At 41.2% G+C, this 16,406-nt stretch overlaps 1 protein-coding gene across 2 annotated transcripts in view; it reads left to right on the top strand.

The window, feature by feature from the left end:
* LOC137531747 (NACHT, LRR and PYD domains-containing protein 12-like) overlaps positions 1-16,406 on the top strand; it is a 108,912-nt gene that overhangs the window by 44,870 nt on the left and 47,636 nt on the right. For both annotated transcript variants that reach the window (XM_068251712.1, XM_068251713.1), the window contains 3 exons: positions 3,675-3,852; positions 8,821-8,886; positions 14,014-15,724. In XM_068251712.1, coding sequence (XP_068107813.1) covers positions 3,675-3,852; positions 8,821-8,886; positions 14,014-15,724 — 1,955 coding nt within the window. The remainder of the gene's footprint in view (positions 1-3,674; positions 3,853-8,820; positions 8,887-14,013; positions 15,725-16,406) is intronic.

Here is a 16,406-nt window from a genome sequence, read left to right as displayed (position 1 = left end):
TGCACCCTCACGTATCCCTGTTGATCCAGAGGAAGGCAAAAAAAACCTTACAAGGCATGGTTCAATTAACCCAAAAAGGGAAAAAAATATTTCCCCAGTCCAGATGGCAATCATATAAAATCCCTGGGTCAACACCACTGGGCATTACCTAGTAATTGTAGCCATGGATGTCTTTTAACGCAAGGAAAACATCTAAACCCCCCTTAAAATGCAGAATTTGCCATAACTACTTCCTATGGTAATACATTCCACATTTTAATCACTCTTTCTGTAAAGAACCCCTTCCTAACCATTTCATAAATAAATGGCTAAAACTTTTTTTCCTCCAAGCACAGAACATGTCACAGGACAACACAGGATGTTAACAATATGTTTGCTTCCATGAATGCAGGAAGTAGACACAATGCAGATTTATTGCAGGATTTGTATCAGCTGTAACAAATGGATGTATTTTTTAAAGGTTATTATGCCATTGCTTATCTATTTGAGCTTTGAGTTCAGGTCCGCTTTAACTTGTCGATTAATACTCCTTTTTTGTATGGTGCTAGACCATTGGTATAACTACACTGCATGACTTTACTTTTTTTTTTTTTAAGATTGAATTTCTTCTGCCATTTTTGTGCCCATATAGCCATTCCATGCAGATCCTTCTACAATATGTCACTATCTTCCTGAGAGTTGATAGTTACATAGTTACATAGTTACTTTGGTTGAAAAAAGACATACGTCCATCGAGTTCAACCAGTACAAAGTACAACTCCAGCCTGCTCCCTCACATATCCCTGTTGATCATAAAATCCCTGGATTAACATCATTGGCATTACCTAGTAATTGTAGCCATGGATGTCATTCAACGCAAGGAAAGCATCTAAGCCCCCTTTAAATGCAGGTATAGAGTTTGCCATAACGACTTCCTGTGGCAATGCATTCCACATCTTAATCACTCTTACTGTAAAGAACCCTTTCCTAAATAAATGGCTAAAACGTTTTTCCTCCATGCGCAGATCATGTCCTCTAGTCCTTTGAGAAGGCCTAGGGACAAAAAGCTCATCCGCCAAGCTATTATATTGCCCTCTGATGTATTTATACATGTTAATTAGATCTCCTCTAAGGCGTCTTTTCTCTAGACTAAATAAACCCAGTTTATCTAACCTTTCTTGGTAAGTGAGACCTTCCATCCCACGTATCAATTTTGTTGCTCGTCTCTGCACCTGCTCTAAAACTGCAATATCTTTTTTGTAATGTGGTGCCCAGAACTGAATTCCATATTCCAGATGTGGCCTTACTAGAGAGTTAAACAGGGGCAATATTATGCTAGCATCTCGAGTTTTTATTTCCCTTTTAATGCATCCCAAAATTTTGTTAGCTTTAGCTGCAGCGGCTTGGCATTGAGTACGATTATTTAACTTGTTGTCGATGAGTACTCCTAAGTCCTTCTCCAAGTTTGATGTCCCCAACTGTATACCATTTATTTTGTATGGTGTTAGACCATTGGTACGACCAAAATGCATGACTTTACATTTGTCAACATTGAATTTCATCTGCCATGTATGTGCCCATATAGCCATCCTATCCAGATCCTGTTGCAATATAACACTATCTTCCTTAGAGTTGATGATTCTGCACAATTTTGTATCATCTGCAAAAATAGCAACATTGCTCACTACTGTATCCACTAGGTCATTAATAAATAAATTGAAGAGCACTGGACCCAGTACAGACCCCTGTGGGACCCCACTGCTAACAGTCTCCCATTTTGAGTATGATCCATTGACCACAACTCTTTGTTTTCTGTCCATTAGCCAGTTCCCTATCCAAGCACACAGACTCTTCCCCAGTCCTTGCATCCTCATCTTTTGCACCAGACTTTTGTGGGGAACAGTGTCGAATGCCTTAGCAAAGTCTAAGTATATCACATCTACAGCATTCCCAATATCCATATTAGCATTCACTACCTCATAAAAGCTGAGCATGTTAGTCAAACAGGACCTGTCTTTAGTAAACCCATGTTGATGCTGAGAAATAAGATTATTTTCTACTATGAAATCATGTATAGTATCTCTTAGTAACCCCTCAAATAGTTTGCATACAACTGGTGTTAAGCTTACAGGTCTATAATTTCCTGGATCTGATTTTTTGCCCTTCTTAAATAATGGGAAAACGTGGGCTGTACGCCAATCCACTGGGACTCTGCCAGTTGCAAGAGAGTCACAAAAGATAAGATAAAGGGGTTTATCTATAACTGAACTTAATTCCCTTAGGACCCGAGGATGCATGCCATCCGGGCCAGGTGCCTTGTCTATTTTTAATTTATTTAGTCTTGCCTTTACTTCTTCCTGCGTTAAGTATTTAATATTACAGTTAGAAGATTGAGACTCTTCCGCCTCTGTAATTTGCAACAGTGCTGTTTCCTTTGTAAAGACAGAATTCTGCACAATTTTGTATCATCTGCAAAACAGCACAATTACTTTCTACTTCATCTTCTAGATCTTTAATATACGAACTGGACTCATTACTGACCCCTGTGGAACAGTCACCTATTTTGTATATGATCCATTGACCACAACTCTTTGCTATAGTATCTTAGGCCTTTGCAAAGTCTAAGTATAGTCAAATAAGACCTGCCATTAGTAAACCCATGATGTTGCTGAGAAATAATATACTAAACATGGTCTGTCCATGGTGTAGGGGCATCTTGTGGATCTTCTCCCCCCAATTATTATGCCCCCTTGTACCTCATGTCCCCCTAGCACCTTTTGTGTCCCCCCTGTGTCTACCTAGATCCCCATGTTTCCTCCTTTGTCCCCCTCCTGTGTCGTCTTCTGTTCCCGAGTGTTCTTCTCTGTTCCCCTGTGTCCTCCTCTGTCCCGGTGTCCTCTTCTGTCCCTCTGTGTCCTCTTCTGTCGCTTGGTGCCCTCTTCTGTCCCTTTGTGTCCTCCATCCTTTTGTGATCTGCTCTGTCCCTTTGTGTTCTCCACCTGTGTCCCCAGACAGAAGCGCATATCGGCAGAGGTCTGCTGACACCAGTCACTGCTATTGTGACTTGGCAGCTGATCAGGCTGAAGGAGGCATCGGGCAGGCTGCGGATTGGCAAGAGCAGATCCCACAGAGAGACTGAGGAGAGAGGCTCCCGGCATAGCTGCGTGGTATGTAACCCTGTAAATCACGGTTGCCTGCTTAGTTACTGGCGTCAATGGTCTCGCAGGTGGGACCTTGGCACCATCACTGGGCCAATCACTGAACTCGCTGATGCCGCGCACCTCTTCTGCTGCCAAGTCACAATAGCAGTGACTGGTGGCAGCAGACTTCTGCAGGAATGTGCTTCTACATGTCTGGGGACACAGGAGGAGCAGGTATGTGCAGTTTGCAATTGCAGTATGTGCATTCGAGATGTGGGGGACAGTGGTCTGAATTGTTGTATTTGGACCATAAGATGCACTAACCTTTAGCCCCCACTTTTGGGGGAGAAAAAGTGCATCTTATGGTCCAAAAAAAATATTAATTCCCTTAGCACCCAATGATGTATGCCATGCGGCATGGTGTCTTATCCGCTTTGATTTTATTTAGTCTTGCCTTCACTCTTTCCTGTGTTAAGTATTTAATATTAATATTTTAAAAATGTTTCTACACTAAAACACCACATTAGTAATAATAACATCTTTTCAATATTTCAGAAGTATCAATCAATGAGAAAAAATTGTGGCACTTCCATCTTTGCACAGAATTTGGTAGCAGACATTTTGGCAGCAGGAAGAGAAGCTTTTACAGGATTCTTGGAAGGTCTCTATGTCCTAGGGCGATGCCACCGCCATCCTAACTTAGTAGCTGTTATGAATGAAATCATTAACACAGGTATCACTGACTATTCTAATGTCATTTCCTATCAATAGAGAACTTTATTGCTACTATCTTTTGTTAGAGAACTGACATTGATAACAATATGATATGCTGTATTTAATAAGGGGACATGCTGCAAATGAAACCAATGGGCTTGTGTTGTATGAAGGCCGAGCTCTACCACCAACCCCTCACTATTCTACCACTTAAACTGCTGTCAGCTCTAATAGCTGTGTTGATAACAAGCATTTCTTATTCTGATTCAGTATTTTAAGTGAATTACACTATTTACTGATCCCTATGTTTTCATTGTTGAGAAAAGGATTTTCTAGTGCTAGGGAACTAAGCATGCAATTAATCAATGGAAACGCTGGGTACGTACATTTAGAAGTCCCGTAGCAGTGATTGTTCAGCACTTAGTGACTGCATTATAGGCTGAGCCTCAGGGAGGTAACACCTTCTAAAGGGTGGCCATGATGCATACAGTATATGAGTGCTCCTTAAATGCTGAACTTGCTACTAAAACACATACATGTGGAAAAAAAATGAATGTGGCAATTAACTATACAATCCCATGGACTACTGATAATTTCTGAGCAGTGTTATGATCGATTGTAAATGATTAGTCGTGATCACTAAGTCGGCTAAAAAACCAGCTGACCAACTTGTTCAAATTAATGGTATCCTTCCGTTTTTCAAATCTATCCCATCAATCTAATCGGATTGGTTTGCGCATATGACCGATTGTCTCTGATTGATCATATCAATGATGGGAAATAATCCAATGTCCATGGGATTGTATCATTAATGGCCACCTGTAGGGCTAGTTCACCATCCTCAGTTTAATGACAATAGGTCTGCTGAAAATGAATGCAGCAGCATATTGTGTACTACTACAGATGCATTACCACTCATTAATTGTCTTGGCACCACATCTGGAAGGAAACCGATGGCCTTAATAACAGGGACAGAAGTTCAAACCATCCAGATGAAGAGTGAAAGGGATTTTTTGCAAACCTTTTACTTATTCACACAATGAGATACACACCAAAACACACGGAGGCACACACATGAAGTGTGGCTCCAAGTTGCATCAAGTTATATGGTCATCTGGCAATGAAACGGGCAATTTGGATGCATAACACACCTGGAAACGTTGGCACCGCCATAGCCAGCAATGTAAATTGTGGCAATGGCGGTGCATAGTGGACAATTAATGTGCTGGAGCTCAACTATAATATAGCCAACCTCTCTAGCTATCATTGAAGGGGAGCTGGTAGCGGTGCACAGAGTTCAGGTACAATGCGTCCAAACTCCAAATAGCGGCAGTGGTTTTAAATAGCGGTGGAAGACACACAGATTTTGTCTACAGGTAGGAGAGGTTGAGCGTAGCCAAGGAAGGTTAGTGTTAGGTGTACATAGCGGTAAGCTATTGTGAGAGTAAAGGTTATGGGAGGCGATAGTAGAATATCGGTAAAATTATCAATATTCTACTATCCGTAATATTACCGATATTCTACAACTGGTATTACCCCTAGCCTAAATATCAGTGTGCCCCTTTTGTATGTTTGCGTCTGGCAAAATGGTTGAATTTATGTGACCCAGAAGTTAAAGGGGCACTATGGCTAAAAATTGTAAAATGTAAAATATGTGCAAACATATACAAATAAGAAGTTTGTTTTTTCCAGAGTAAAATGAGCCATAAATTACTTTTGTCTTATGTTGCTGTCACTTACAGTAGATAGCAGAAATCTGACAGAAGTGACAGGTTTTGGATTAGTCCATCTCTTCATAGGGGATTCTCAGGGATTTATTTATTTTCAAAAGCACTTAGTGAATGGCAGTTGCTCTGTCCAACTACCAAAAAAAATGTGTAGTGAGCAGAGAAGCTGGCCAGCATCACTGTTTAAATCCTTTTTAGGGAATATCTTTATAAAGAATAAAAGCCTTGCTGAGAATCCCCTATGAAGAGATGGACTAGTCCAAAACCTGTCGTTTCTGTCAGATTTCTACTACCTACTGTAAGTGACAGCAACATAGGAGAAAAGTAATTTATGGCTCACTTTACTCTGGGAAAAAATGTACTTCTTATTTGTCTATGTTTGCACATATTTTAAATTTTACAATTTTTCGCCATAGTGCCCCTTTAAGGACGTAGGTGAGTATAAAGGAAAACAAGACCTAGGATAAAGAATTTGCACTCTCCTGTGGCAACAAATGATGAATTATTACTGCATATGCATCTACTTTCTCCCACATAACATTGCAGGGTTTGCTTTTTAAAGGAAAGCTTAGCATGGCATAAAATAGGCTTTGCAGCCTTGATGTAGATAAAAGTATTGCTTGAAAAAAGATGCAATGTAGCACCTTTGATGTGCTAAATTGTATCTTTTTTGAAAGGATGACACATTTTTTGTATTCTCACTTTTCATGCACTTTTATGAAGAGGCCTCATACGGTACAGTCCTTCCTTTTCTCATCGATAGCTATTGAGCTGCCATTCCAAGCAAGCTTCGGAGCAACATTCAAATATGTACCCAGATCCCTCTGTTCTCTGACTCTCACCATCCAAGGCTACTCAGTCTCTGCCACCACACTGGTTGGGCCATATTCCTGCAGAGGAGTGCTGCTGCCAAACATCCTGATTTATTAAAGAGAACCAGAGATGAAGCACCCTCTTGTATTTTACCTTATAAATCAGTGGGAACATGACAGTAAACACCTAATCTGCCCTTTGTTTCATTGTTCTCTGTGTAATCTGACTGTTACCACCTCTGATAAGAACCCCCGACTGAGAAGTCAGGCTGCTCCGTCTAGCTTTGCTACAGAAAGATTATAGCTAAGTCTGTCTTCTGTGGTGTTATTTCAAGCCCAAGCCTGCCCCCTTGTGGCTTTGCTATAATGACTCAGCAATAATCATTCCCAGCAAAGCCAGATTTAATTGCTCAGTCTGGGATTCTTGTGACTGCTGATAACAGACACTTTTAGCAGTGAGGACGAAACAGACAGCATGGTAAGTGTTTTCTCTAATGTTCTTACTGATATACATGGTAAAATACACAAGGGTGCTTCCTCTCTGGTTCCCTTTAAGGTCCCTCTGGACAGAAGTACATTAAAAACCTGAGGTGTCCTTTCAAACATTTCTTGTTCTCAGCGGAGGTGTGTTTTTACAAACAATCTTTGCGTTCCCTGTTGTAGTCTTTCATAACCTAGGCAAGGGTTGTAAATATTATTCACCTAAAAGCCTACAATCCGGATCCAGACTTGTGGGATCATATATTATTTAATTTCCTCTGAAGCCAGGAGAATTCTAGTAAACCAAGTCCACTGCAAAAAAAACAGTACTGGCATAGTACGTTGACTGCAAGTACTTATGGAGACAGGGTGGGGGTGGTAAAAAAGAATATCAGGGTCAGCAGAAGGGCTTAGGCCCATCAGATGATGACCAAGCTGAAGATGGTGGCAACTTTTGCTTTCATGTTGGTTTATCAGCACTGCCAAGCCAGATTTGCTTAGTCAAGTGGCTGGCCACCAATTGGACAGCGCTGATATAAAATATTGTATTAATTTAGTATTTAAATAGGTACATCTACTTAAAATACTACTTAAAGAGACACTGAAGCGAAAAAAAAATGATGATGATATGATTTGTATGTGTAGCACAGCTAAGAAATAAAACATTAAGATCAGATACATCAGTGTAATTGTTTCCAGTACAGGAAGAGTTGAGAAACTCCAGTTGTTATCTCTATGCAAACAAGCCATTAAGCTCTCTGACTAAGTTAGTGGTGGAGAGGGCTGTTATCTGACTTTTATTATCTCAACTGTTCCTGGACTATTTACTTTTCCTCTGCCAGAGGAGATGTCATTACTTCACAGACTGCTCTGAAATACTCATTTTGAATGCTGAGTGTTGTGTAATGTGCACATATTATAGAATGATGCAATGTTAGAAAAAACACTATATACCTGAAAATAAAAGTATGAGAATATTTTCTTTGCTGCTAATCTTCTAGTAATTATTCATAGTACACAACCAATTCACTATATCATATTTTTTTTTCGCTTCAGTGTCTCTTTAAAGTGCACTTGTGATTGATCCACAAGAGCAGTCATTGCTAATATCCTAAAAATGGTGGTTGCTCTGCAGAGATACAATAGATCATAGACCACCTCTATTCATTAAGATTTATCCAATATGTTGCAAGTGACAGATAATAACCACATCAGCAAAACTTTAATTACCATAGTATAGACCAGGTTTGAAGGAAACTGGTGTTTTCCATCCACCTCTAACCTGGCAAAGGTTTAGAATAACAAGTCCTTTTTTCACCCTTATCAATCGACCTGAATCCCAGCATTTGCTGAACCAATCGGAGTCTCACATTTGGCTTTGTTATGATTGTTGCCTGATTCCAGAATAAAATGTGTTTGGCTTGTGGTGAAGCACATGACCACACACCAGGAGACCAATCCAGTCATAGGTGAAAATAATCACATCAGTAGAGTCAGAAATGAGTAGACAATTTTAGCTGAGCATTTAAAGAGAAACTCCAACCTAGAATTGAACTTTATCCCAATCAGTAGCTGATACCCCCTTTTGCATGAGAAATATAATGCTTTTCACAAACAGACCATCAGGGGGCGCTGTATGACTTTGTGCTGAAACCCCTCCCACAAGAAGCTCTGAGTACCGCAGTACTCTGGGCAAACTGCCACAATGTAACAATGTTCACAGACAGGAAATAGCTGCTTACAGCTGTCTCTAACTGCCAAAACAGCTAGGAGCAGCTATATAACCTGCCCACAGTAAGAATGTCACCATGTAATAAATGTCAGAATGTAAATCGGGGAGAGGAAAGATTTTACAATGAGCAAACACTGACTAAATCATTTATACATAATTATGGTAAAAATTAAGCACTTTTTTTACTACATTATTTTCACTGGAGTTCCTCTTTAAAAGGTAACTTTTGTTTTCAGGTGAAACTCTTGTGAACAGTATTCTACTGGATGAACATGGACATTCATTAATTCCAGACCTTAAAAGTAAGTTAATAATGTATTTTATTATTAGATAATGTACCTCCCACTTTTTTTGTAAGGGTATTAAGATATGTTGGGGAGTTCCATAACTGCAAAAGTTAGTGAGAACACTGGATAATTGCACTTGTAAAGCTAAATACACTAACCATCCACTGGGAAGAGAAAAGGAATACAGTAAACATCTTAAAGGACAACTGAAGTAAGAGGTATATGGAGGCTGCCATATTTATTTCCTTTTAATAAATGGCAGTTGCCTGGCTATCCTACTGATCCTCTGCCTCTAATACTTTTAGCTATAGACCCCGAACAAGCATGCAGCATATAAGGTGTTTCTGACATTATTGTCAGATCTAACAAGATTAGCTGCATGCTTGTTTCTGGTGGTGTTCAGACACTACTGCAGCCAAATAGAACAGAAGGGCTGCCAGGTAACTTGTATTGTTTAAGAGGAAATAAATATGGCAGCCTCCATATTCTTCACACTACAGTTGTCCTTTAAGATTTTTTCAGTCATATTGTATAGATTGAATCATCTACAAACAAATGAATGTAAATTATAAAGCAATCAGAAAAAATGCTTAGTGTGGTTTGCCTTCTTAAATCAGAAAGTACTTGTGATGATTCAGCTTTAAGCAAACATCTGTGGTTACCCAGAATGCACCGCTAGTGAATGTGCAAATTATCTCTTTATGCCCCTGAAGCCAGGCTTACATCCAGCCTGTTTCATAGGCGGTCTGCATGTGGGGTTGGTGTGGCTCTCTAAAAAGTAAAGCTATGTGCTTGCTAGACACCAGTGGTTCTGGATGTAAGCCTGGCTTCAGGGGCATAAAGAGTTAATTTGCATATTCAGCAGCAGTGCATTGTGGGTGACCACAGATGTTCACTTAAAGCTGAATTATCGCAAATACCTTCTGTTTTAAGAAGGCCAACCATAGTAAGCATTGCTTTTCAGTAGGAGGGCTTTTCGGTCTCTTTTAGTCCCCTATGCTTTCCTTGTGGTTTTTGGGTCACCCCGAGCTGCTTGATTACTCAGAAAAAAAACTATAGAGATAGCAATGTAGCTGCTATGAGGCCCATTACGAACTTCCATTGGTGGAGCATTGTATGCAAATATATGCAGCAAAACAACTTGATCAATTTCAGCCCTGAACTTTCAAAAACACCTTGCAGAAGTGACATCGGACATCACAAGACAGATGACACAGGTAACTGGGTTCCAGTACTAGGTGAGGCTGTGGAGCTGATATGTTACACAGCAGTGTATGGGCTAGGTCATGGTATGTAAACCTGCTATCATTGTCTTTTAGTCTGAGTAACAGGGCCCTGTAGTTCATCTGCATAACATAGTACTTTTGCCACTCATTCTGTGCAATGTGGGCAAAAGTCAATCAGTTTATTTAACATTAACAATAAACTGTGTTAGGTACATGTTTCTAAATCACAATGAGAGGGTTTGACCTTGCTGAAAATTATCTCATTAACTTTCCTATAATTGTGTTTGTTATAGTTATATTTTCGCCCCAGTCAAACAACAAACTTTTATTTAAAAAAACAAAAGCTAGACCTCATGTGTAGGGGGATGCTATCTACATTATACTTTACCTTTAATTCTAACCCAACCCAAACCAAATTATAATTTCAAATTGCATGGGAAAGGGATTGCAGAGCTGGATTGGATGAGGAGCAATGGTCTCAATGTTTGGACACACTGTCCAAACGTAGCTTGCAAGCAGGTTCGGACTGGGACACTAAGGGCCCACCGAGGAAGTTTCTGCCTGAGTAACACCCCACGCCCCCCCCCCCCCCCCCCCCATTTTGGGCTCACATACACATGTACTCCCGAAACTTTGCACGATTTTATGGTAGGGAATAGATTGTAAGCACTTCTGAGGACAGTCTCCAATAGGGATATGTCCACATGCGGCGTCACCACGCACTGGAACATCGGCGTGGTCATGATTAGTCATGGGCAGACTTTAAAAAAAAAAAACACAAAATAAGTAGCTGTGTTATTCACAGAGATTAGGTCTGACCAGATACATTTTAGATACAATAATTAAGTAGTTACATGCCTCATGATAACTTATCAAGTAGTCAAATGCCACAGATTTTCCGACAAAATGCAATCAGATTGGTGGCAGATTTCCCACGAAATGCAATCAAATTGGCAGCAGATATCCCCACAAAATGCAAATAGATTGGCAGCAGATATCCCCACAAAATGCAAATAGATTGGTGGCAGATATCCCCACAAAATGCAATCAAATTGGCGGCAGATTTCCCAACAAAATACAATCAGATTGGTGGCAGATATCCCCACAACGCAATTAGATTGGCGGCAGATATCCCCACAAAATGCAATTAGATTGTCGGCAGATATCCCCACAAAATGCAATCAAATTGGCGGCAGATTTCTCAACAAAATACAATCAGATTGGTGGCAGGTATCCCCACAAAATGCAATTAGATTGGCGGCAGATATCCCCACAAAATGCAATTAGATTGGCAGCAGATATCCCCACAAAATGCAAATAGATTGGCGGCAGATATTCCCACAAAATGCAATCAAATTGGCGGCATTTTTCCAAACAAAATACAATCAGATTGGTGGCAGATATCCCCACAAAATGCAGTTAGATTGGTAGCAGATATCCCCACAAAATACAATCTGTTCGGCAGCAGATATCCCCACAAAATACAATTAGATTGGCGGCAGATATCCCCACAAAGGCAGGTCCCCAGTTAGTGGGGGCCCCCATGCTGAAAGGGGGTGCAGTGGGCACAGAGGGACCCCCCTCCCTCACCTGGAGCCCCTCCACCCCCCCCCCCCCGTTTAGGTAGGCTGGTCACAGGTGTCCCCAGTTAGGTAGGCAGCAGCCAGGTCTAAGTCCCCCCCCCCCAGCTTGGACGGGGGGGGCAGTGGGCACAGAGCGGCGGGGAGGGGGGAAGATTCCCCCCTCCCTCACCTAGGGGCCCCCCTTCCGCGCTCCCCCTTCCGCACTCCCCCTCCCTCCAAAATTGCAGCCAGCGGCAGCAAGCAGGGAATAGCTTTCCCGGCATGATGAAATGAGAAGATCCATCGCTCTGCGTGCCGCTGGCTGGTCTGGTCTCCTGCAATGCACTGTGTCCAATCACGCTCTCACAGGAAGTACTGCGAGAGCGTGATTGGACACAGTGCATTGCAGGAGACCAGACCAGCCAGCGGCACGCAGAGCGATGGATCTCATCTCATCATGCCGATAAAGCTATTCCTCGCTCGCTGCCGCTGGCTGCAATTTTGGAGGGAGGGGGGGTGCGGAAGGGGGAGCGCCGAAGGGGGGGCCCCCAGGTGAGGGGGGGAAGCTTCCCCCATCTCCACCGCTCTGTGTGCCCAATTTCCCCCCTTCCTACTCTGTGCCCACTGTGGGCCCACCGATCTTTTCATCGGCAGTTCGGTGGGTCAGTACGAGCCTGCTTGCAAGTCTGAAATAAGAAGGTCTCCCTCAGGGTTCTCCACAGAAGCTATCTGGTTCCAGCAAGGCTTTACACAATTTCCCTGGACAATCCTACTGTCTGTTTCCAGGGATACCAGTGCACAAGAACTATGTACCATATTTGGTGGACCTGTCCCAGAGTAGCTTGAATATGGTCCAAAGTGGCTAAAACCCTTAATAACTTTTACTATTCACATACGCACTTTTTATTAGGTCTGAACCCTGAAGATATACCTCATGCCAAACATAAATTAGTACAATTCTTAGCCAATACAACAAAAACCTATATTGCCTCCCAATGGCGGCATGCTAACCTTTTGTTTGGCTGCGTTATGGAAAAGATGCATGAAACCATGCTTAAAGAAAAAATAAAAGCTAACTTAGCGGACAGAGCCCACCATTTTGAGAAGGTCTGGCAACCCTGGCTTCAGAATGTCTAGGAATATACCTCAGCTTTTGTTTTTTAGTTTCCAAAATACTTTATTGTTTTTTTCCAAGTACAAACAAAAGCTTTGGCAAGTTGGCAAATCATCTTACAGCGCTCATCAAAATTTTAAATGCAATCAAAACATCTAAAATGAATAACAGAACATAAACTAAGAAAACATTCAAATAGTATCAGCAGGAACAGGCTTGTGTGGTACAAGAGCTAAGAACATTATGGTTGAGTAAAACAAGAAAGGCATAGTGATACAGCATATATCAAAGTATCACACATTAAATCAAACAATGGCTTAGAAGCGGTCCAAGGCCCGCCTAATATTCTGTGAAGTAGCATTCCACTCACCTGCTTTCCATCCACTTGGCTGAGAGATGGGATGTAACATAATTGACTAGATTTTATTCCTCCTCTCTGTTCTCCTCCTCCTCCTTTACTCTGCCATTGTTGCATCTGATGAACTTGAAATATTCTTTATTTTCATAAGTTTGTTAACATATTCCTGTTTTCACCTGCCATATATCACCTCTTCAATGTAATCCTGTTCTAAGCATAGGAAGGGTTAATGTTTAAGATCACATAGTTAGGAGTGTAGGAGGGTTCTAACTTGTATTTATGGGATTTTATCCATGTGTAACTTAACTACGACTTTGGACCCATGGAGTCCAAAACATGTTACCTGTATGTGACCCTGCTTGTATTTGTTCAGTAAAGAGGATTTTTTTAGCGCCAGTTGTGGAGCAGGCCTTGCAATTTGTGGTTCTGTGTCCTGGAGTAGCATCCTGTCCAGCTCCAACAGGTGCTCTGCTTGTCTGGAATACAGATTGTGGGGTTGAGCTGCATTTGTCAATGGTGGGCAGAGTTGCTTGTCTCTTGTATTCATTACCCCATGCAGATTAGCTCCAGAAGCAGAGACAATCTGCAGGGGAACTAATATTTAGTTCAGAAGAATACTTTTTAGTGGTATAAGTCTGCAGTAAAATAATGGTCAAAGCCAGGGTTTCCATAGGGTCAAACTGGGAAATTGCCCAGGGCTTTAAGCTTCTTAGGTGTTCAACAAGTCAGGGATTGTAGAGGTTAAACGTTTACTATCAGTACAGTATGAAAATGTAAGGGGCCCCACATTAATTTTTGACCATGCCTCACTGTACCTAAAACTGTCCCTGATGATGATGCAAATCTCTTTTTAATTCACTTTATTCTAATGTTTCTTTTTAGAGATCCAAAAACATCATAAACAGTATCTGCTGAAGAAAACTCAGACTCTAGTCGAGAACAAACCACCAGCTTCTACACTGGAGCAAAAACATTTCTATATTTCTGAACGCTATGTGAATTTGGTTGTTGTCTGCACACAATATTTTAGACAGCGTTCTCAGGATGAGATAACCCAGGCTGGAGAAAAGCTTGACAGTTGTTTGCAAAAAACAAAGAGGTGTCTTCAAAATATTGTCCCTAAGCGTTTGTTCCATTGGTGCCATCAGTTGAAATGCGTGCCACGAATAGTGATGGTGAGCGGAGTGCCAGGAGTAGGGAAATCTACACTGCTGCAAAAGTTTACCAATGAATGGGTTAATGGAAATCTTTATCAGAGGTTTTCCTTTGTCTTTTTCTTTAAATTTCGGGAACTCAACAGGCTTATTAAAGAGAGCTCTTTAGAGGACATGATCCTCAACCAATATCCATATTTGCAGAGTCAGATAGAAAACATTTTACAACATCCAGAAAAGCTACTCTTTATATTTGATGGATTAGATGAAAGTACTCACCAACTGAATTTTATCACTAGCAAATTGTGCACAGATACTAAACAAAAGGAACGTGTTAATATAATTGTAGTTAATTTGCTCCAGCAGTTGCTTCTTACTGGTTGTTCTGTGCTGATGACCAGCCGTCCAACCAGATTGTCATTATTGCCTACAGACATTTTCCAGCGGATGGTCGAGATCATGGGGTTTTTCCCTAAGGAAAGACAGATGTACTTTGAACACTTCTACAGTGATAAGAATTTGTCTGAAAGGGCTTTCCGGTTTGTGAAGGAGAATGACACTCTGTATACGTTCTGTTATATCCCATCATACTGCTGGATCATCTGTACAGTGTTATCAATGTGCTTCAAAGTCACACCAACAAACAATGTGCAACTGCCAACATTACCTAAAACAGTGACACAACTATTTGTGATCTATGTGGCCAACATCCTGAAAAATCACTCCCAGAACCTAGAAAATGCTCGGGAAGTGCTGAAATCTCTTGGCCGGATGGCAGAGTATGGAATCCTTAATCGCATACTTGTGTTTGATAAGCATGATATGGCATCATTTGATGAGAAAATATGTTCCTCATGTCTCCTATCAAGTTTTATGACTGAATCAGATTCAGCATCCAATGTGACTTTTTCTTTTTTACACTTAATTATGCAGGAGTTTTTTGCTGCTTTAATTAATTATATTCAGTTTTCTCCTGATAGCCTAGCTAAATCCTTGTCTGAAGCACAGTCCTACCAAGATGGTCGTGGTATTGTTTTTCTTAAATTCATTTGTGGTCTGTCGGACAAATCGACAAGATCTCTTTTAACACCGTATTTAGGGGAACTGTCCACTGAAGCCTCAAAACATGTTATCCAATGGCTTAAGTCCATTCTTGCTGACGAGAAGCTACAAGGGAACATTAGAGACAATAGAAAGCTTATGAATATCTTCTTTTACCTCTTTGAGACTAGAAATAATGAACTAGTGTCTGCATCCCTTAAATCGTTCAAGACTCTTGACTTCTTTCGGATCCATCTCATGCCTTTGAGTTGTGATGTGTTGGCATTTATTATTAGGTGTTGTAATGAAATAGAAAAACTTCACCTAAATGAATGTTATATCCGGAGCGAAGGACTGAACAGACTTAAGCCAGCTATACATAACATTAAAGACTTAAGGTAATGTACCTAAATTTTGATTTCATTCATTGATCATTAAAAGCTTCCCTCGAGGCTCAGGTGATTTTCTACTTCTGCAGGTGAAAGAGCTTGTTTTTATATGTTAACTGATGTTATACATGTTTTTGCCATCCATTAGAAAAGGATTCTTCACAGTAAGAGTGGTTGACATGTGGAATACCGTATCTTATTTTCAATACATTTTATTAAAGTGCAAAATAGTCAAACATAGCATGCACAGCCAGGGGCGCCTCTAGCCATTTTGTCACTCCAGGCAAGAAAACCTGTGGCACCCCCCCCCTCCCGTGGTGGCCCCCCCATGACAATCTTAAAGTACCCCTGACCCAGACCTTGGTCCTGATATTTTTACTATCGATTACGTTATTGGTGCGGTGCGACTAGCACACAGCACCATCCGCCCCCTGTAGACCCAATTCTTCTCAGTCGTAATCTTCGACTGAGCAGAACGTCGAATATGGACGGGGAGGAAGTGGCAGTTCCTCGTCCCCTCTGCCCATCCATAATGCAGCCCCTCCACCTGACTCTCTAGTTCCGCTCATGAACCACTGCAAACAGCGGGCCACAGAGCTGCGCTGTGTGCGGACTTGTGATTATTGAGGTCGGATATCCTTCCAACCTCAATCACCACAAGACCGCACACAGCACAGCTCCCCTGCGCGCT

This window comes from Hyperolius riggenbachi, chromosome 9, assembly GCF_040937935.1.
Source record: "Hyperolius riggenbachi isolate aHypRig1 chromosome 9, aHypRig1.pri, whole genome shotgun sequence".
NCBI classification, from domain to species: Eukaryota; Metazoa; Chordata; class Amphibia; order Anura; family Hyperoliidae; genus Hyperolius; species Hyperolius riggenbachi.
The sequence above is the reverse complement of the archived record's forward strand: the minus strand, read 5'-3'. Positions and strand labels throughout refer to the sequence as shown.